Here is a 22,479-nt window from a genome sequence, read left to right on the forward strand (position 1 = left end):
GAGTAGTCTGGCACATACACCTGTGAAAGAACTCAGACTGTGTAATTGTTAATAAACTTTATAACTTTAGTTTCATATGTTTACGATCTGGTTGAATGAATGTCTTAGTTGGAGTGTGTGGCTAAGTAATTCCAAGCCAATGACCATATCTGTTACCTATAAACTTTAGACCTTGAGTGTGAGTTCTTGTTTCTGGTGTTGTAATTGGTATGGTAAAATAGGGTTGGTAAGTAGGGCTTCTGACTTTGTGCAAAGAAGATGGAGGATTCTGCAAAGGTAGAACCAAAAAGTAGATATAAAATTTTGGAATCTGCCCTAGTATTGGGTTCAGACAGAAGAGTGAAGGAGTTGTTCAAATCAAAACCAAGTAATGGGAGGGTGTTTGGTAGAGCAGTTAAGACACTCTTTGGGGTGCTCAGATCCCATATCTTGAGTTCCTGGATTTGAGACATGGATCTGCACCTGCTTCCTGGTAATGCAAACTCTGGGAGGAAATAAGTGATGGCTCAAGTAGTAGAGTCCTTGCCACCCATGTGAGACTCTAGGATTGAGGTCCCAGCTCCTGGCTTCAGCCTGGCCCAGTCCTGATTGTTGTGGGCATTTGGGGAATAAACCAATGGATGGGAGATTCTTTCTCTCCTCCCACCCCCACACACTGCCTAATAAATATAAGTATCTAAACCTTTAAAACAAAATCAAGTAATGTAGCAAAATGAGGGTACTTCAAAAAGTTCATAGAAAAATGCAATTAAAAGAAAATTATTTTATTGTAAAATTTTGAAATTTGCGTTTTTTCCATAATATTCATTTTCTAAGAACTTTCTGAAGATCCCTTATATGTGTGGATTTCAAAAATTTTTGCTCCAAAATGAAATTACCTTTTTTTTGTTTTTAAAATTTACTTCAGCAGCTGGGACCACAGTTGTGGCATAGTGGGTTAAATCACTGCCTGCAATGCCAGCATCCCATATGAGTGCCAGTTTGTGTCCAAGTTGTTTCTTTTGTGATTCAGCTCTCTGCTAATGTGCCTGGGAAAGCAATGGAAGATAGTCTAAGTGCTTGGGCCCCTATGCTTAACCTGCTACGCTACAACATCAGCCCTGTCTCATTTCTTGATTTGGTTTATAACTCTTGTTAATTTTTGGAACTGTCCTTTAAGATTATCTTAGTAGGAATTGCCTTAAATGTTTAGATGAAGGCAGGAGAATTGGCATCTTTGCTAAGAAAGTACTTGAGAGGCCGGTGCTGTGGCTCAATAGGCTAATCCTCTGCCTGTGGTGCCGGCACCCCGAGTTCTAGTCCCTGTCGGGGCGCCGGATTCTGTCCCAGTTGCTCCTCTTCCAGTCCAGCTCTCTGCTGTGGCCCAGGAGTGCAGTGGAGGATGGCCCAGGTCCTTGGGTCCTTCACCTGTGTGAGAGACCAGGAGAGGCACCTGGCTCCTGGCTTCAGATCAGCACGGCATGCTGGCCGCAGCAGCCATTGGAGGGTGAACCAATGGAAAAGGAAGACCTTTCTGTCTCTCTCTCACTGTCCACTCTGCCTGTCAAAAAAAAAAAAAAAAAAAAAGTGCTTGAGAAAGTTTATTGAAATATTTTGATGCATTTTTTGCAGTCCAAGCATAGATTTTTCATAAATGAATTTTCTATGAATTTTGGAAGACCTCTCATGTTGAATCTGCCAGTCTTTGAACACCGTATGTCTCTCCAATTATGTTGTTTGATTTCTTTCATCAATGTTTTGTGTTTTCAGAATATACATACTTTTAAAATACTTTGGAGCAGTTACAAATGTGTAAAGTTAATAATTTTGGTTTGTTTGGTATTAGGTTATTGAAGTATAGTTGGTTTTTGTGCATTGATCTTGTGTCCTGTGAACTTGCTTAACAATAATTCTAAGAGATGTTTTTGTGGTAGATCCTTTAGATTTCTGACATAGATAATGAAAACATCTATAATAGATGCCATTTGATTACTTTGTTTCCAATCTATATGCTCTCTACCTGTTTTAAATTTACAAGTTGGCGTTATACCTCTTTTTACTGTGCCTCTACAATGCTGTTTTAAGCATTTTGGTATAGGTCATTTAATAATATTGCTGCAAAATCCAGTGAACACTTGTCATTTATTTTTAAATTTCCACTTGCAGCCAGTGTTGTGATGCAGCCTGTTAAGGTGCCACATGCCAGTGTCCCATATGGGCGCTAGTTCATGTACCAGCTGCCCCTCTTCCTATCCAGCTCCCTGCTTATGTGCCTGAGAAAACAGAAAAAGATTACCCAAGTGCTTGGACTCTTTCACCCACATGGGAGACCCAGATGGAGTTACAGGCTCCTGGCTTTGGCATAACTCGTTCTTAGGCATTGTGGCCATTTGGAGAACAAACCAGTGGATGGAAGATGTCTTTGTCTCTCTCTGTAACTGCGTTTCAAATAAATAAATAAATAAAAAATGGTAGTATCACCTCAGGCATCATGGAGGAAAAAATGGCTTATTTTAAAATTATAAAATGTATATACAAATATCACTATGTTATGACTTTTTCTACTTTTTTATTTCTAATATGGTAAATTTGGGTGAATATAGCACACAAATCTAAAATGTCTATGTAATTCTCAGTAATTTTTAATAGAGAAAAGTTCTGAGATGAAAATGTTTGACCACTGGTAGAGTAATTTTTTGTAGATCAGTTTCCTCATTTGCTCACCAAATAGTTTGTAGTTTACTAGGCATAGAACCAGGCATGGAACTCTGGAACCAACACAATTGCAACTCTATAGTTTGACACAATAACAATATTGTTTTCTTTTGTAATATGAAAGATAATACTCTGATATTTCAGGATATGAATATAACTATTTTAAAATTAAAAAAATTGTTTTTAAGACTTATTTATTTGAAAGAGTTAGAGAGAGAGAGAGATGTAGAGACAGATCTTTCATCCAATGGTTCACTCTCCAAATGGCCTCAATGGCCAGGTTGGGGCCAAGCTTAAGCCAGGAGCCTCATCCCGGTTTTCCATGTGAATGCAGGAGCCTAAGAACTTGGACCTTTTTCTGCTGTCTTCCTAGGCACATCAGCAGGGAGCTGAATCAGAAGTGGAGCAGCAAGGACTCCAGCTGGCACCCTAATGGGATGCTGACATTGTAGGTGGTAGCTTAACCCTCGGTACCACAATGCTGGCACCTCAAGCAGTGTCTTAACCACTGCGCCAAAAGCCTACCCCTGCATCATAATTTTTGATATGTAGAAAATCTTAAGGCTCTATGATATAACCATAGTATATCAGTAACTAACTGATTTAAGCACTAAGCAGATACATGTTTTAATTTAAATCCAAATATCTTTTTGTTTTGTGCTTTGTAGTAAGCTTAAAATTTATTGCACATAAAAACCAAATGACATAAAGTAGTTAAGTGAAAATTTTTTCTTTTATTTACTGAGGAAATTTCAATCTTTTTTTTTTTTTTTGCCACAAAAAGTTTTTGGAGTTTTTTTTGTATTTTTGGAAAGACTTTTTCCAGTTTGAATTGAAAAAGGTATATTTATTTTTATTCTCTCATGACTCTTCTAAGGAAGAAGAAACATTTGGATGGAGAGAACTAAGGAAGACTTTAGTTTCATGAGGGACTTTCTAAGAATGTTATGAATGAGTGAAAATATGGGGTTGTAGTAGAAGTGCAAGTACACCCTCAATTAGAGTGTTTAATGCTTCGACACTATAATTTATGTGTTTAAGTACTGCAAACAGAAGAAAATCCTACTTTGAGTTTTTACAGGCTTGCTGGTTTCAAGTTTCCTTTTCCCTATTTTATGCCATTCAAATGTTACTGGACACTAAAGGTAACACGGAATGTAGATTGTTGCTTTGTTTGTGTATGGCACATGGACTCTATAGCTTCTCTTCCAACTCTTCACATGTCACAGTTCTTTGACTTCTGTTTGGATGACTAGATAGATGCTGCTGATTTTGTTTTTTCTTGAACTTGCTCATTTTGCTTTCTTTTTGAGACTTTACATGTCTAGCATTTAGAAACTGTACTGAGTTATCTAAACTGAGTTTTCTATAGTCAAACTATATTTGGGTGTTACTAGTTTGAAAATTTCCATTTTGTAAAGATTTATTTATTTGAAAGAAGAGTTACAGAAAGAGGTAGAGGCAGAGACAGAGACAGAGAGAGAAATCAGATCTTCCTTCTGCTGGTTCACTCCCCAGTTGGCCGCGACAGCCGGCACTGAGCCAGTCCGAAGCCAGGATCTAGGAGCTTCTTCCGGGTCTGCCATGTGGGTGCAAGGGCCTAAGGACTTGGACCATCCTCCCCTACTTTCCCATGCCCATTAGCAGAAAGCTAGATCAGAAGTGGAGCAGCCAGAACTCAAACCGGTGTCCATATTGTATGCCAGCACTGCAGGCTGGTGCTTTAACCTGCTGCACCACAGCACTGGGCCCTGGTCTGACAATTTCTATTGAAGTGTTATAGGTTGCTTACATTTCATGTGATTTTTAAAATATGATTAAGTTTAAGTCTGATGTCTTTTGTTTTCTATTTCCTATATGATTTTCCCCCTTTTTTCGTTTCCTACTTTCCTCTAAATTAAGTACACAGTAGTCTTCTTTATCTTTTCCTTTCTGTGGTTCAATTACTCAAGGTCAACCAAGGTCTCTAATATTAAGTGGAAAATTCTGGAAATAAACAATTCATAAATTTTAAATTGTGCAGTCATAAGTAGCATGATGGAATTTTGTGCCATCCTACTCTGTCCCACGCTGGTCATGATACCTTTGTCTGGTGTGTTTGCAACTGTATGTGCTGTCTGCCCATTAGTCACTTAGTAACATTTGTTTCAGTTATCAGTTGACACTTGCTGGTATCACAGTGCTTGTGTTCATGTGACCCTTATTACTACTTAATAATGACCCCAAAGTATAATAGTAGTGATGCTGGAAATTATAGTAAATTGCTATATCATTATTGTTAATATTATTTGTCTAATATATAATTTTACTGTAAGTCTGTGTAAGAAAAAATATGCTACATATAGGTTTTGGTACTAAAGTTTGAGATATCCACTGGGGGTCTTGTAACGTATGTCCTGGGTTTTTGGGTGACTTCTATATTTTGACATTTCATTTTGTCTTTGTTATTACTTTAATAGCTATATCTCTATTTTTTAATGGTTATTTTAGGAATGACAGAATGCATGTTAAATTTATTGCTGTCGACTTTCAAATAATATTATATCACTTTGTGAATAATGTAGGTGTTATCCTTTACATTAGTATACACTTCTGTTTATCTTTTGCCATAATTTTATGTTGATACTGTCTTAACTCTTCTATTTATATTATAAATTCACAATGTATTATTATTACTATTTTTATTTTTGACAGGCAGAGTGGACAGTGAGAGAGAGAGACAGACAGAAAGGTCTTCCTTTTCCGTTGGTTCACATTCCAGTGGCCACTGCGGCTGGCGCACTGCAACCAGTGCACCATGATGATCTGAAGCCAGGAGCCAGGTGCTTCTCCTGGTCTCCCATGCGGGTGCAGGGCCCAAGGACTTGGGCCATCCTCCACTGCACTTCCTGGCCACAGCAGAGAGCTGGCCTGGAAGAGGGGTAACCGGGACAAAATCCGGCACCCCGACCGGGACTAGAACTCGGGGTGCGGCGCCACAGGTGGAGGATTAGCCTATTGAGCCGTGGCGCCGGCCATTATTACTACTTTTTATTTTATTTATTTATTTATTTTTTGACAGGCAGAGTGGACAGTGAGAGAAAGACAGAGAGAAAGGTCTTCCTTTGCCGTTGGTTCACGCACCGCGCTGATCCGATGGCAGGAGCCAGGTGCTTCTCCTGGTCTCCCATGGGGTGCAGGGCCCAAGCACTTGGGCCATCCTCCACTGCACTCCCTGGCCACAGCAGAGAGCTGGCCTGGAAGAGGGGCAACCGGGACAGAATCCGGCGCCCTGACCGGGACTAGAACCCGGTGTGCCAGCGCCGCAAGGCGGAGGATTAGCCTATTGAGCCGCGGCGCCGGCCCATTATTACTACTTTAAATAGTCATTATTAAGAAGTTGAAAATGGGGGCAGGTTTTTGGTGCAGCAGTTGAAACGCTGGTTGGAATACCCACATTCCATATCAGTGCTTCCAGTCCAGTTACCAGCTAATGTGCACACTGAGAGGCAGCAGATCATGGCTCAAGTACTTGAGTCCCTGCCACCCCATGGAATACCGGGATTGAGTTTCAGACTCCTGGCTTCGGCTTTGCCCTGTGCTGGTATTTGGGGGAGTGAACTAAGAGATATAAGGTCTTCTTTTTCTGTCTGTCTCAGCTTTTCAGATGAAATGAAAATTAAATAATTTGGGCCGGCTCTGTGGCTCACTTGGTTGATCCTCCACCTGCGGCGCCGGCATCCCATGTGGGCGCTGGGTTCCAGTCCTGGTTGCTCCTCTTCCAGTCCAGCTCTTTGCTGTGTCCCAGGAAGGCAGTGGAGGATGGCCCAGGTGCTTGGGCCCCTGCACCTGCATGGGAGACCAGGAGGAAGCACCTGGCTCCTGGCTTCTTTCTCTCTGTCTCTTTCTCTCACTGTCTAGTTCTGTCAAATAAATAAATAAATAAATGAAAATTAAATAATTTTAAAAAATCTGTTAAATTTACCCATATAATTGGCACTTTGATATTCTTTATGAGATCAAAGGTTTCATCTACAGCATTTTATTTCAGCTTGAAGAATTTATTTTAACTCTTTTCTTTCTATAAATTCTTTCAACTTTTATTTGTTTGAAAAGTCTTTATTACTTTCTTGGCTTAAAAATTCTGATGTTTGTATTTAACCATGGGGGGGTAATTCTTTTTTAAAGATTTATTTATTTATTTGAAAGAGTTACAGAGAGGGAGAGAGAGAGATCTTCCATCTGCTGATTCACTCCCCAGATGGCCACAGTGGCCAGTGCTGGGCCAGGCCAAAAATGAGAGCTTCCTCCAGGTCTCTTATGTGGGTGGCAGGGACCCAAACACAGGACATCTTCCACTGCTTTTTCCAGGCCATTAGCCTGGAGCTGGATTGGAAGAGGATCAGCTGGGGCAAGAACCAGTGTGCATATGTAGTGCTGGCATTACAGGTGGTAGCTTTACCTGCTATATTACAACGCTGGCCACAGGGTAATTATTCTTTTATCTTATTTGCAAGCCTTTTCTAATAGTAGCTCTATCTACTTTGAATTAAAAGGAGATACCGAGGAGTGCAATGAGAGAGAGATGACCCAAAACTTCGAAGATGAAAGAATATTAGAATAACAGAAACAGTTGCTTCCTTTTCTGACCTTTCACAAGTGTTCAGTGTACTGCTTACTGTTATTTTTCAAATCCTTTTTGTTAGGGGCTGGTGCTGTGATGTAAAGCAAGTAGCAAGTAAAGCTGCCCTCTTTGATACTGCATCCCATACAGATTCTGGTTCGTCTGTGTCAGCTGCTCCACTTCTTACTGAGCTCCCTGTTAGTGCGCCTGGGAAAGCAGTGGAAGATGACTCAAATGCTTGGGCCCCAGCACCCACAGTGGGAGACCAGGAAGAAGCTCCTGGCTCCTGGCTTAGAGCTGGCCCAGCTCTGGCTGTTGCAGCCATTTGGGGAGTGAACCAGTAGGTGGAATCTCTTTCTCTCTCTTTCTCTCCTCTCTCTTCCTTCCCCCTCCCTCTCCCTCTCTCCCTTTCCTTCTCTATCTCTAACTCTGCCTTTTTTATTTGAAAGCAAAGTGACGGAGGGAGAGACAGAGATCTTCCATCTGCTGCTCATTCTCAAATGGCTGTAATAGTCCAGTCTGGACCAGGCCAAAATCAGGAGCCAGGAACTCCATCTTGGTTTCCCACATGGGTGGTATGGGCCCAAGTATTTGGGCTATCTTCTGTTGCTTTGTCAGGTGCATTAGCAGGAAGCTGGATGACTAATGTAATAGCCGGGACTTGAACCAGCACTTCAGTATGGGATGCAGAATCCAAAGCAGCAGTTTAACCTGCTGTGCTACAGTGCTGGCCTCAGATACTTCACTTTATATAAACTATTTAACTTCATGAACTCTCTTTTCCTCATTTATCAAATGAGAATTATGATTTCTTACAGCATGTTAGGGATGATTTTGAGCAATAAAATATAAAGCTTCTTGCATTGTTTGTACCAGTGATTAGTCACTCAGACTGTTATTTAGTTCTAGGATTATAGTTTAACACTTAGTTGCCTTAAAAATACTCCTTTATAGGGAGCAGATGGTTAGCCTAGTGGGTAAAACACTAGCATTCCACATTAGAGTGACTGGGGTCAGTACCTGGATGTGGCTTCTGACTCCAGCTTCCCACACCCTGGGAAGGCAGTGTGATGGCCCAGGTAATTGGGCTCCAGCTGTTCACGTGGGAGACCTGAATTTTGTTCTGGGTTCCCAGTTTGGGCCCTGGCCCAAACTTAGCTGTTGTGGGCATCTGGGGGAGTAAACCAGGAGATGGGAGCTTCTGTCTCTCTGCCTGTCAAAATATTAAAAATCCCTTTTATAAATAGCAAATACTCTGAAGTCAAGGACTCCTTTTCCCATTGTCAACTTTTGTCCCTTGTACTTAATTGTGCATAATATCCTATGTACAAAGATACTGCAGAGAAGTTCATGGAAAATTGAATTAAAATACAAGTTTGTTTTGGTGCAAAACTTTTTGAAATCCATGCATCCAAGAAGCCTTCAAAAAAGTTCATGGACAGTGAATATTACCAAAAAGGTATTCATGAATTTCAAATAATTTATGTACCAAAATAAGCTTATCTTTAAAAAAAAAAAAAAAAGATTTATTCATTTATTTGAAAGGCAGAGTTACAGAGACAGGGGCAGAGAGAGAGGTCTTCCATCCACTGATTCACTCCCAAAAGGGCCACAAGGGCTGGAGCTGGGCCAATCGGAAGCCAGGAGTTTGGAACTTCTTCCAGGTCTCCCATGTGGGTGCAGGGTCCCAAGGACTTGAGCCATCTTATCTTTTGTTTTCCCAGGCCATAGCAAAGAGCTGGATTGGAAACCGAGTAGCTGGGACTGGAATAGGTGCCCATATGGGATGCTGGCACTGGAGGTGGTGGCTTTACCTGCTATGCCACAACACTGACCCCTAAACTTACCTTTAAATTCCATTTTTCCCATATACTTTTTGGAGTTCTCTTGTGTATCAGATGCTTTGAGTGAGCCTATACCACTTCATTCTATGTTACTATCTTCAAGCCCTTTTAAAATATATAAACTTAATAGTGCCCTTTCTTATTTAACATCTGCTCATTCCTTAATCCACTGTAATCTGACTTCTTCCCTCCCCACTCTTAATAGGAACACCCTTTCAAACTTTTGTGGGTACTTGTCAGTATTGATAATATTGATATTATTTTTTTTGTTTTCTAGCTTGAGATGGTTATGAATACTGTAATATTCAGATTCGTTATCTTTGTGAATAATTAAATTTGGTATTGGGAGGTGAAATAATTTTAAGGAGTGCCTCAACTTGTCTAAATCCAAATATTCCTCCAAGTTGAATCTCATTCTTAACTTCAGTATCTTGTTTAGTAAAGCCATTATTTGCCTCTGAATCACATTTTATTTTTTTTTTAAAGATTTATTTATTTGAAAGTCAGATAGAAAAGGTGGGGAGGGGAAAGAGAGGGAGGGAGAGAGGGAGGGAAGAAGGAAGGAAGGGGGAGGAAGGAGGGAGGGAGGGAGGAGAGAGATAATCGTCCATCTGCAGTTTCACTCCTCAAATGGCTGGGCCTGTGCCAGGCCAAAGTCAGGAGCCAGGAGCCTCCTCCGGTTCTCCCATATGGGTGCAGGGGCCCAAGCATTTGGGCCATCTTCTGCTGCTTTTCCCTGGCACATTAGCAGGGGGCTGGTTTGGAAGTGAAGTGGTTGGGACTTGAACCGGTGCTCCCATGGGATGCACTGCTGATGGAGGTCCAACATTCTATGCTCCAGTGTAGGCCCTTCTGAATCATATATATTTTTTTTTTTTTTTTGACAGAGTGGACAGTGAGAGAGAGAGAGACAGAGAGAAAGGTCTTCCTTTTGCCGTTGGTTCACCCTCCAATGGCCGCCGCGGCCGGCGCGCTGCGGCCGGCGCACCGAGCTGATCCGATGGCAGGAGCCAGGTGCTTTTCCTGGTCTCCCATGGGGTGCAGGGCCCAAGCACCTGGGCCATCCTCCACTGCACTCCCTGGCCACAGCAGAGAGCTGGCCTGGAAGAGGGGCAACCGGGACAGAATCCGGCGCCCCGACCGGGACTAGAACCCGGTGTGCCGGCGCCGCTAGGCGGAGGATTAGCCTAGTGAGCCGCGGCACTGGCCCTTCTGAATCATATTTTAAAGGGAAGATAGGAAACGTCATTTTCCTCCGTAAATAAAATGGCACTAACGTTTGCAATATAAATGCCAGTGCCACAAAAGGGAAAATTGTTCTTTTATATAGTAATTCAAGCAACAGGATTTTCATATGCACCAAAGAAAAGCCAATAAGAGATTAAATATGCCTTTAATAAAATGTAATAAATTACCATTTTTTGTATTCAAATAAGACAAATTTTAAACATTTTAAGAGTGTATGCTTTAGAATATTGTGTTGTAAGGTTTTCAATGGATCATTACCCATCTTCTATCTCTTTGTCCTTCCTGAGCTCATCACTCTTTGGTAGTTTTACAATTACTTCCTCTGGTCTCTAGCCTAGAACCAAGTCTTCTCTTGGTAATTCTGGGCTCTTGCAGTGTTGATATCTGGTGATTAAATGGAGCTGCTTATCTCAGTTTTGCTTGAAATGTGGGCAGACAGACAGAGCTCCCATCCATTGGTTCACTCCTCAAATGCCTGGGAACTGGAAATTCAATCCAGGCCTCCCATGTGAATTAGCAGTGACTTAAGTATTTGGGCCATTACCTTCTGCCTCTCAGGGTATGCATTAAACAAAAATTGGAATGAGGAGAAGAACTGTGATTTGAATCTAGGTACTCTGATAAGGGATGTGTGTATACCAGGCTTTGCTTAATTTTTTTTTTATAAGGGTTGTTTGCTTCCAACATCCTTTTTATATGGCTTCATGATATGTTGTTGGCAGCAGTTGGCAATAGTACTTTTTACCCTCCTTTTGGAAATCGGGGCTTTACTCTATATCAAGGGTTGATACTGGTAATAGTCTACCATAAGTGACCAATTTGAGTCCTGCTTATTCCTTGCCTGCCTCTTCTGAGTTTTGCATCTTGAAAATAAGCATATGTTGTCTTCAGTTTGATTCAGTGTTTTGAACTTCGCTGAAATTTTCTTCTTTTTAAATTGGTTACTGCATTTCTTGTCCCCTGTACTCTCCCAACCCTGCTTCCAGTGTTTCTGTGTATCCCGTATGCTGTACTATCAGAAGCATAAATCTTTCTTTGTTACTGCTTCAGTTATCACTTTTATTTAAATAAGTCTGAAGTCTTTATGTAACTGATCTTTGTTTTAATCTCTACTAGTACACCTTTGGCTCCCATATGGATGTAAATGTTCTTATGATGTGCTTTTACTGGAAACCCAGATGTCTAAAATTGCATCCACTATTTTACTTTAAAACTTAGGTCTTTTTTTAAAAACTTTTATTTAGTAAATATAATTTTACAAAGTACAGTTTATGGATTACAATGGCTTTTCTCCCCCATAGCTTCCTTCCCACCCGAACCCCTCCCATCTCCTGCTCCTTCTCCCATTCCATTCACATCAAGATTCATTTTCAATTATCTTTATATCCTGTATATAAAGATAAAACTTAGGTCTTCATTGGAATGCCTGTGTTCAAGTTCTGGCTCTGCTCCTGATTCCAGCTTCCTGCTAGTGAATGTCCTGAGAGATAGCAGGTGATGGCTCAAGTGGTTGAGTCTCTGCCATCCATCTGGGAGACTTGGATTTGGCTTCTGGCTTCTGACATTTTGGAGAGTGAACCACTAGATGCTGTCTGTCTGTCTGTCTCTTTGCCTCTCAAATAAAAATCAGGACAAAAAATGAAAAGGATCCTTTTTTTAAAATTTCTTAAAAAATTTGATTAGTCTTTTCTTGAGTAGTCTGGAGCTTAGTGAGTATTGTCATCCTAGATGACTCATGGTCAGGTAGAAAAGGATTCTGCCAGGTTTACCATGATGGCGATTCCCCCAGACTCCTGTTAGCCACCCAGCGTTTACTTGGAGACCACTATGGGCAACATTGTGCTGGATCTATACTGGAAGCATGCTCCAAAAACCCATAAGAACTTTGCTGAGTTGGCTCCACAAGGTTACCACAGTGGCACCAAATTCCACAGAATCTGCAAAGACTGAGGTGACCCAGTGAGGTGGTACATCGATCTATGGTAAACAGTTTGAAGGTGAACTTCATCCAGACTGGAAATTCAGTGGTGCTGGATTCTCACAGTGGCCAGTGCAGGACTAGAGAGCAACGGCCGCCAGTTCTTTGTGACTTTCAGTCTCATCCACTGGATTGATGGCAAACACACTGTGTTTGGCCAAGTGTGCCAGGGATGGTGGATTGAGTAGGAATGGTGGCAACCAATTTCCAGGACCGCCTTGTGGATGATGTGAAAATCATTAAGGCACACTCTTCTGGATAGATTCTCTGCCCTTCTGGGCACACCCAGGTCTTGAGGGAGGGCCTGTACCCACCAGCTTCCACACGACCTAGAATGACACACAACTCTATACCTCATTTTGGCCTTATGTATTATGGAGTTAGGGAAGCTCCGGGTCCTGGCTGAGTTAGGGATAGAAATGCACTCTGGCAGTATGATGCTCTTTATCCTTCCCAACACCTGGGCTGACAGGGCCTTTGCATAAATGTCAAAAAAAAAAAAAAGTGTCAAATGAGGAATGATAATGTGTAATAATTAAGAAGTGATTTTATTAAAAGGAAGAGACATTGACCACTTTTTTCCCCAAGAAGGAATAAAAATCTATAGTGAGCACAAGGCCAGACTGAATTTTCCTTAAAAAGCAGTTCTTTGATAAAGAAGCTCCTCTTAAGTTTTTTTTTTAATGTAAGACTTTAAAGAAATTAGATGAAGTTTTTTTTATATACATTGTTTTGTTTTCTTAAAAATTTTTTTTAGATTTTAAGGGAAGGACTAGGGACAAGGAAGTTAATACCTATATAATACATATAAACTTACAAAATAAATGCCATTGATGGTTGGGGAAAAAAAAGATTCATGGTTAGGCATTAATTTTTCTACCCTAAAATTTGTAAAACTCACTAGAATAATTTTCCAGCTAGATCAGATACAAAAGTAAGATCATATTCCACTTTCTTGAGACTAAGAAGGTGGTAGTGTTGTTGGTTGATTTATAGCATAAAGGACATGGGGATTTTTTGGGGAGAGGGGGATGAGGAAGTAGGGGGAAAGGAGCTGAATCAGTTGCAGAATTTGTGTTTTGTTGAATTTCAGGTGCTAACATTAAAAAAAAAAAAACCTTAGTTACAGCTTCCCTTGTCATTCAGTTTCTAAACTTTTATAATTACTAATTTTTGATATCTGCTTCGCTTGTTGTCATGTAAGAAGAAAATTCTTACTGCTGAATGAAGAAATCCATCTTGTAATTGTGTTCATAAATTTCATTGACTTGTCAATATATAAAATAATGGTTAAATTTCTTGGACTGATGTTCTGGACTCTACCATATGTCCCCCCCCCCCTTTTTTTTTTTAGATTTATTTACTTGAAAGGCAGAGTGACAGAAAAAGATCTTGGGCTGGCAGTATGTCATAACAAGTTAAGCTGCCACCTGCAACACTGACATCCCATGTGGATGTCAGTTGCAATCCCTGTTGCTTTACTTTCAGTTCAGCTCCCTGCTGATGCACCTGGGAAAGCAGTGAAAGATGGCCCCAATGCTTGGCTCCCTGCACCTATATGTGAGACTCAGATGGAATTCCTGGCTCTTGGCTTTGGCCTGGCCCAGTCTTGGCTTTTTCAGCCATTTGTAGAGAGAACAAGTGGGTGGAAGATCTCTCTCTTGCTGTCTCTCTCGCTGTAACTCTGCCTTTCAAATCAACAAATCTCTCTCTCTCTTTTTTTTTTTTTAAAGATCTTCCTTCTCTGGTTCATCCTCAAATGCTGGCAAAAGCCAGGTCAGGACCAGCCCAAAGCGGGGAACTCTTTCTGGGTCTCTCATATGTATGGTAAGGGCCCAAGCACTTGAACATCTTCTGCTGCCTTCCTTGGCATATTAGCAGGAAGCTGGATTGGAAGCAGAGCAGCCAAGACATTGACCAGAACCGTGATGTGAGGGATGCTGGCCTTGCAGTTGTTGGCTTAACCTACTGCAGCATACATAGTACTAGCACCCAGTTATCTCTATTATTAAAATGTGACCTGATGAATATTCAGCTTTGGTTCAGTAAGATTATAATTAATCCTCCTTTTGAGATGGTCAGGTAAAAGAACTACAAAGGAGGGGCAGCTCTGTCAGCCTATCATAACTCCTCCCCACTCTTGATGAGAGAAAAGATAGAAGTAATGTTTTCTCTAGGCTATAGTTGACAGGTTAAGAGATTGATGCTGCGCATTCCTCCTTCATTTAAGCATGCTTGAGTAACTATCTTTGTTTTCTGTTGCTCAAACAAAATACCCAATGCCTGGTAATTTATAAAGAATAGACGTTTATTTGGCTCATGCTTTTTGTGTCAGGGAATTCCAAGAGCTTAGCACCATCATCTGCTTGACATCAGTGGAGCACCTTTTTGCTGCCTGCTAACATTTCAGAGAGCGTCATCACATGGTGAGGCAAAGCAATATGCTAGTGCAAGTCTCTTTTTATAAAGCCACTCATGCCATTAGTGGGGTGGGGGGCCCTTCATGACTTCATCTACTATTACCTCTTAAAGGGTCCATCTTTAAATACCATTTTTTATGATTTTGGGGATTAAGTTTTCAGCATATGAAAGTTTAGGGGTGCAGTCATACCGTAGGAACAACTAACATTAAGTTTATTAATATTACTCTTAGGGTAGTTAATATGTTTTCACTTTCACTTTTCATGTTCTCAAAGCATACTTCTGAGTGAGTACATTTGCCTCTTTGACTTTCCGAAGTGCCATGTTACTTTTATTCTCGATGGCATCTGACAGTTGCCTCTATACTTGCTAATGGAGAGGATAGAGGTGACTATTCCCTTAGAGCCTCATAAGAGTTCATTTCCCAGCCCCCTTTGACTGTTTCAGCAGTCTTTTTAGTGGCCAAAGCTGCTAGAAGAGTCTTAGTCCTTTCTGCTTGCCAAGTTTGTTGCCAGAAGTTTGAAGAGGGTAAGGTACTCTTACTTCCATCATTCAGTTTTTCATTCTTCAGTTCTTTTTTGTATCTTAACCTATTGCTCTGTTTTTAAACAAGGAGGTGGAATGTTTCAGCTACTTGTTTTAAGTTTTGTCCTCTGTCTTATTCACAGCGTTGTAAATCTGGAGTTGATGGTTTTTAAGTTTTAGTAGATGAGCCCTATAAGGGCTGAGGGGAAAAGCATGCAACATGAACCCATGGTCTGTCAGTATGAAAGTAACGGATCTATTTACATACAGTGTTTGTCACATTTTCCTTCTGTTAGGAACTTTTGTAAGGAAATGACATTCTTGCTTGTTTCATGAGGAGCAAAGGGCAGTATTTTCAGAAATAGCTATGTGGTCCCCAAGAGAAAACATTCTTTTGCCATGAAATATACTTGCCAGAAATTTTGGAAAAATTGCAACTTAAATAAGAAAGATACAACTGTAATGTGTTGGTTAAAATTATCTCAAAATATTTTAACTAGTGTATTTGAGAACAGGGTTTCTTTTCTTAGTAATTGAATGAAGGAAAAATGTATAATAGTCCAAAATGGTACCTGCTGGCTGAAAGAAGATGAGTTCAAAACCAATGATATAAGTAATTCTAGTTTAAGTGGTAAATATTATAATCTTATTTTACTTTATTTTTTAAAAGATTTATTTATCTGAAAGGCAGAGTTAGAGAGAGAGAGAGAGACAGAGAGAGGGGAGAGATACTTTCATCTGCGGGTTCACTCCTCAAATGGCTGCGACAGCTGGCCAGAACTGGGCTGATCTGAAACCAGGAGCCAGGGGCTTCTTCTGGGTCTCCCATGTGGATGCAGGGGCCCAACCACTTGTGCCATCCTCTACTGCTCTCCCAGGCATACTAGCAGGGAGCTGGATCGGAAGTGGAGCAGCTGGGACCTGAACCGGCACCCATATGGTGCCAGTGCTGCATGTGGTGGCTTTATCCACTATATCACAACGCTGGACAGGATTTGAATTGAAGCTTACTTGTGATGGATAGAATTAAAATGTAATTAAATGAAAACAAATTCATATCATCAAAAGAATTTTTTGGTAAATAGATGTGGTAGTAATTTCTCAACTGTGATTAAGAAAGGTTTACACATTTGATAATGTTTATTTGTTGGTGTATATTCTTATGAGTGCCCTAAATAATGCTAATTTTGTAACTATACCAGAATTTCAGGTTTATTATAAATTTTGTTTCAGCAAATAATTTCCAGATATTTTCTTTGGAATAATAAAAATGTGTAGCTTGTCGAAGAAGCTTTATTCACTTTTTTTTTTTTAACTTGAAAACTCATATTTAGTCTACCTTACCCTTTTTTGCTGGTAATAACTTTTAAAAAATCAAACAAAAATAACATATTCCTTCTTTTGCTGTAAAATGTTTGTCATCTTATGTATGCCAGATTTATTAGACTGCTGTAGTTTCAGTGCATTTTGGCTGGAATGTTTATTATGACATCACTGTAATCTATATACAGTATGTGATTTCAGTTGGTTTCAGTGTCAAATGCTTTCATAATTATGCTAGTTTTGGCAGTTCACTTGGAACTTTTTCACATCTCTTTAATGAACATGTTTTACTTCTGGACTTTTGAGCAAAGCAACCACATGTTTTAAAAATTAATAGTGTGCTTTTAATGTTAACGTGCAGAAGTGTATGACCACAAATATTTCTATGGAAATAAGTTCAACTAGAAGTAATTACAGTAAAGTTTTATTCACAGTAGTAGTCCTTTAATACTTAAAAACTATCTCATTCCTCAAATAACAGAAAATATAATCAAAAGATTGAATAATGAAATTGTTTTGTGGAATGAAACTCTGATGTTTGTTTTGCAATAACTTAAAATGAACATAAGTTCATGTGAAAAATTTCTTTGTTTATGATATTAAATATTTTACTTTTTGCTTGTATTCAGTTTCAAGTTTTTTTTCCCCCAGTGTATAACAGCATCTGAAGCCATATGCAGTATGGGATTTCACCTTTTATTGTTTATTTTGTAATATGGTGCTGGATAGAATTTTTGGTTTTTAATTGGGTTTTATCATTGTTCTTACTAGCCTGTAGTATCAGATTAGGAAATTTAATATTCTTTTTATTTGCTCTAATATAAAAGAACTAAATTTGACTTCGTTATAAATATTATAAAGTGGTGTTATTGATTAATGGAATTAATGGTGCACAGTGCACTGTTAGTTACCCTTTGTGTAGGTACGTTTGTGCTCCCATTCCACATCTCCATCTTTTTTCCAGCATAAATATGGTATTATATTTATTTTTTAAGATTTATTTTGAAAGTCAGACTTAGATGAAGAGACACAGAGAGAGAGAGATCTTCTGTCCACTGGTTCACTCTCCAGATGGCTGCAACAGCCAGCACTGGGCTAGGCCAAAGCCAGGGAGTTTCATCTGTATTTCCCACATGGGTGGCAGGGGCCCAAACACTTGGGCCGCCATCTGCTGCTCTTCCCAGGCAGGTAACAGGGAGCTGATCAGAAGTGGAGCACTGGGACATGAACTAGTACCCATATGGATGCCAGCATCACAGGTGGCGACTTTATCTGCTGTGCCACAATGCCTACCCCTATTTTATTCTTAAAAAGGTGGTAAGTTGCCAGATGCATTTCCTTCATTACTACCCCATCTATTTTCTCATTCAATTGCCTGTTTCCCTAAATGAGCAACCTGTATTTACTGATTCCACTTTAACTTGGCATTCACTCATTTACTGTTCCCACACCTGTCCCTTTACTAGAACTATGACCTCTCTTCCTTATATTGGCAGCTTCCTTCTAATTATCAAATCATGTAACAGGTCAACTTGATCGAAGACTGATAATTTCTTCATAGGCCTTACTATGCCATTTTTTTTTTTTTTTTTTTTGACAGGCAGAGTGGACAGTGAGAGAGAGAGACAGAGAGAAAGGTCTTCCTTTTGCCGTTGGTTCACCCTCCAATGGCCGCCGTGGCCGGCGCGCTGCGGCCGGCGCACCGCGCTGATCCGATGGCAGGAGCCAGGAGCCAGGAGCCAGGTGCTTTTCCTGGTCTCCCATGGGGTGCAGGGCCCAAGCACCTGGGCCATCCTCCACTGCACTCCCTGGCCATAGCAGAGAGCTGGCCTGGAAGAGGGGCAACCGGGACAGAATCCGGTGCCCCAACCGGGACTAGAACCCGGTGTGCCGGCGCCGCTAGGCGGAGGATTAGCCTAGTGAGCCGCGGCGCCGGCCCTTACTATGCCATTTTTACTGAACCGGTTCCTGTCTTTAACCTTCTGGTTTTGTTCTATCATTAAACATTTTTATACTCTGACTTCATTTGCTCAATCATCATTCCTTGTATGTGCTATTTATAGTTATATCATTTTGTTTTTGCTTATGGTTTTCCTTCCTATTTAGGCTCCAGTCTTAACCTAAAACATTCCTACTCTTTGTTTTTTTAGACAGGCTTAATTCATTTTATTTTCTTTGTATAAAAACCTAGTTGGAGTTTGGGTCCCCTACACAGAGACTTTGGTGTGGGTCTTAACAAGACTGTCAGATTGAATTCCTGATAGGGAGTCTTGGTGGACACAGTCTTTTTCTAGAAGTCAGTTTCAGATAACTGTAGGTCATTGTCCAGGTGGCCTTGGAAGAGTTGCCTAATGTGGCAGTGCTATCCCTGGCTAAGGTATAGCAGTTGTGGATGCCAGCCACCATCAGCATCTTTTGGGGTTTAGGAGCTGAGTGCATGCCAGAGTCTCTGGGAGCGGGGCTGAGTGCATCAGCAGGAGCCACTGTGGCCTGTCAGCTTGCAAGCCATGGTGTGAGACTTTACACCTTGTTCTCTTAGTAGCCTCTCTGCACTGGCACAGCGGAGACATGTGGCAGGGATGATAGCCCTAGGATGCTGGTAACTACCTCCTTGGAGCACTTAGTAGCCAGTTTGACTTTATCATTATAACCCCATTGGCAAAATATGCTTTGAACCTCATCTGTTGGCCACCGTGGACTTCTTTGGCACTGAAATAATAAAGAAACTTCAACCTTGAAGGATGCCTCTAGGAAAAAGTCAGTGATCTCAGATTTTTTATTGGGCATGGAGAAGGGATAGGTCTCTTCTAGGGACTTGATCTTTGTGTCATTGAGTAGACTGATTGGCTTGGTGTCTGGGAGCCACTCCTTGTCCTTGACTCTGCAAGCTCACACCCAGGTGCTACTGCACAAGCCACTGCGAAACAGCTGTGACTTCACATTTCAGGGCCTCTGGGCCCTCCTGGTGCACTGAACATTTGGTGTCCTCCTGGAGACCATATACTTGGTTTTAAGGCTTACCTTATCTTGTTTTTCCAAATAGAATGACACTGTATTACTATTTCTTAGCAACAAACCAAAAATATGCTGTTGTTGTAGAACTAGTTATGTATGTATGTTTGATAAATTTGGAAATCCTTGGGAACAGGCATTGTACCTAATTAAGTGTAGTAAATTCAGCAACTGGGACATAAGAACATTTATATAAATGTTGAATCAGGACAGGAACAGTATATTAATTTGCATTTTATAAATAAGGGGATGGATTTCAAAAAATATGTTTGATTTAAATTTATGTTATCCATTATCAAAACCTAATTTAACCTTTGGGGTGGGTGTTTGACACAGCAGTTAAGATATCCGAGTGCCTGGTTTGAGTCCTCCTCTGCTTCTAACCCAGCTTCCTGCTAATATGCATCATGGGAGCAGCAGGTGATGCTGAAGTACTTCGGTCTCTACCTCCCACATGGGAGACCCAGGCAGAGTTGTAGGCTGCTGACTTTAACCTGGATAACCCCAGACTTGCAGGCATTTGAGGAGTGAATAAGTGGATGGAAGATTTCTCTGTGTTTCTCCGTCTTTCGAATAAAATGAAAATAAATCCACTTAAGCCATATATCTGAGTGTAAGGATGATTAAGATTGATTTTTAAAAATGACTAAGAATTTAGCTTCGATACAGAATAGTGAGGAATTCAACATATAAACAACACATAAAGGAAAACCTTGAGACCCTTTTCATTTGTTTTATACTCAAATACGCAAATTGCTTAAAAGCTTGCATCAGATAGCCTTTTTTTTTTTTAATTCTAACCACAACTATTCTTAGGGTATTACCAAGTAGTTTATTGTGATTCCAGCTGAAGAAATGAAGAATTTATATTTTTAAACTGTTTTAGATGATGTTTGAGGATGCAAATTGAGAAAGCTTGGGCCATCCTGCACTGCTCTCCAGGTCATAGCCAGAGAGCTAGATTGGAAGTGGAGCAACTGGGTCTGGAACCAGCACCCATCTGGGATGCTGGCACTGCAGCTGGTGGCTTTACCCGCTACGCCACAGTGCTGGCCCCTATATAGTTTTTTAGAGCTTAAAAAACTAGAAAGTCTATTTTACCTCCCTTGGGTACTCATAAACTGCATATAGGGAATAAAGCTTTTCCTTGTTCTTGAATGTGATTGATGCTTTGCTTTTTCTTTCTTTAAAATAAAAACAGGATGACCATGAAAGCTGTGGTTCTAATTCCACCAACCGCAGTGTTAATGAGAGCACAAAATCATCAATAAAACCCCGAAGAATTCAGCAGGCTGCGCCTACAGATCCTGATTTACCACCAGGTAACTTCCAGTGGGATTGATAAAGGCATGTCAGTTGTTACTGAGCATTGTTTTAGTCCTTTGTAGAATATGCATTTTCAGGCTTCTTTAATGTTGTGCAGCTTTAGAACATGTTGTGTCCAGACCCTTCACAAATGGCTTTCATTCAAATTTTGATCATTTTTTGCAGTAAGCTGTTCTTTGAGTTTCTTACAGTCTCTCTAAGCCAAGACTCAAGATCTGTTCCTTCTCCTTGCATCTTGATAAATGAAGGATGCTAGATTGTTCAGAGTATCTGAAAACTTTAAAATTCACTAATTGAGTCACAGGATTTTCTAACTAGGAGAGACCTTATATTTTATCTGTTTTATTTTTTGATGCTTTTATTCACTTGGGGCAGCAGTGGCTTGCAAAAAACAGTTCCTTGGTAAATAGTTAATGAGGGGAAAAAATGATCATTACTTGTTGGCTCTGTGACGAAAGCATTATTAACTACGTTTCTTACAATTAGAGTTACCAGTCGCATCTCTTTTGATTTTACTTATTGGTTACTTCTATTTTGTGAGGTAATAGACGTGGTCATAAGCTTATTTTGTTTATTAAAGGTTTTAACCCAGTTAATTTTTGACAGTCTTCTGGTGCCATCTATTGTCAGAGGCCAAAGTTATGTCCACTATTTCGTAGGGCCTGCTTTCTCTAATATATGTTCTGAGTTACAGTTCATTTGAACATGGATGGCTAGTGCCGCAGTGATGGTATGCTGTTGCTTTGTGTTCTTCAGAACTCGACCTAATAGGCCTTGGTAATGTGTCTGGCTTTGGATAGATTAATTGCTACAAGCTGGAGAGGGTGCCAGAAAAAAGTATTTCCAGTTCTGCTTTAGAGTACTGTTACAGTTCCAGAATTTTCAAGTTTTTTTATTTTTTAAACTTACTAACTCCTTGGGAAAAATTCCTGGGGAATTAAATTACATTGTAAATTAAACCTGTAGCTTGTACTTATTTCAGAAGTAATATTAAAGCAACCCTTTACTCCTCCAAATATTGGGCTAGTCCTTATAATCTCTTTATTCCTCAGAACTTCCTATACTAGTTCATAGTACAGAAGTATTGATCTCTTTGTTTCTCTGATTCCCTCTTTTTCTTTTTTTGTCTATAATTGAGATTTTATTGGTGTTGAGAATCGGTACACACATCACACATTTCAATTTGTACATAATTCTTGACATACATACCGAAAATCTAAAGAGCCATGAGTTGTCATTCTTTTTTTTTTTTTTTTTTTGGACAGGCAGAGTGGACAGTGAGAGAGAGAGACAGAGAGAAAGGTCTTCCTTTGCCATTGGTTTACCCTCCAATGGCCGCTGCGGCTGGCGCCCTACAGCCGGCGCACCGCGCTGATCCGATGGCAGGAGCCAGGTACTTCTCCTGGTCTCCCATGGGGTGCAGGGCCCAAGTACTTGGGCCATCCTCCACTGCACTCCCTGGCCACAGCAGAGAGCTGGCCTGGAAGAGGGGCAACCGGGACCGA

General features: G+C 40.5%; 1 protein-coding gene and 1 pseudogene across 17 annotated transcripts in view; both read left to right on the plus strand.

Moving 5' to 3' along the window:
- VPS13B (vacuolar protein sorting 13 homolog B) overlaps positions 1-22,479 on the plus strand; it is a 779,033-nt gene that overhangs the window by 20,786 nt on the left and 735,768 nt on the right. For all 17 annotated transcript variants that reach the window (XM_089336373.1, XM_089336374.1, XM_051844658.3 and 14 more), the window contains exon 4: positions 20,850-20,970. In XM_089336373.1, the coding sequence (XP_089192499.1) occupies positions 20,850-20,970 (121 nt within the window). The remainder of the gene's footprint in view (positions 1-20,849; positions 20,971-22,479) is intronic.
- LOC138849948 (peptidyl-prolyl cis-trans isomerase-like 1 pseudogene) lies at positions 12,027-12,711 on the plus strand (annotated as a pseudogene).

This window comes from Oryctolagus cuniculus, chromosome 6 (assembly GCF_051225735.1).
Source record: "Oryctolagus cuniculus isolate XC-2025 breed Fujian yellow rabbit chromosome 6, ASM5122573v1, whole genome shotgun sequence".
NCBI lineage: Eukaryota > Metazoa > Chordata > Mammalia > Lagomorpha > Leporidae > Oryctolagus > Oryctolagus cuniculus.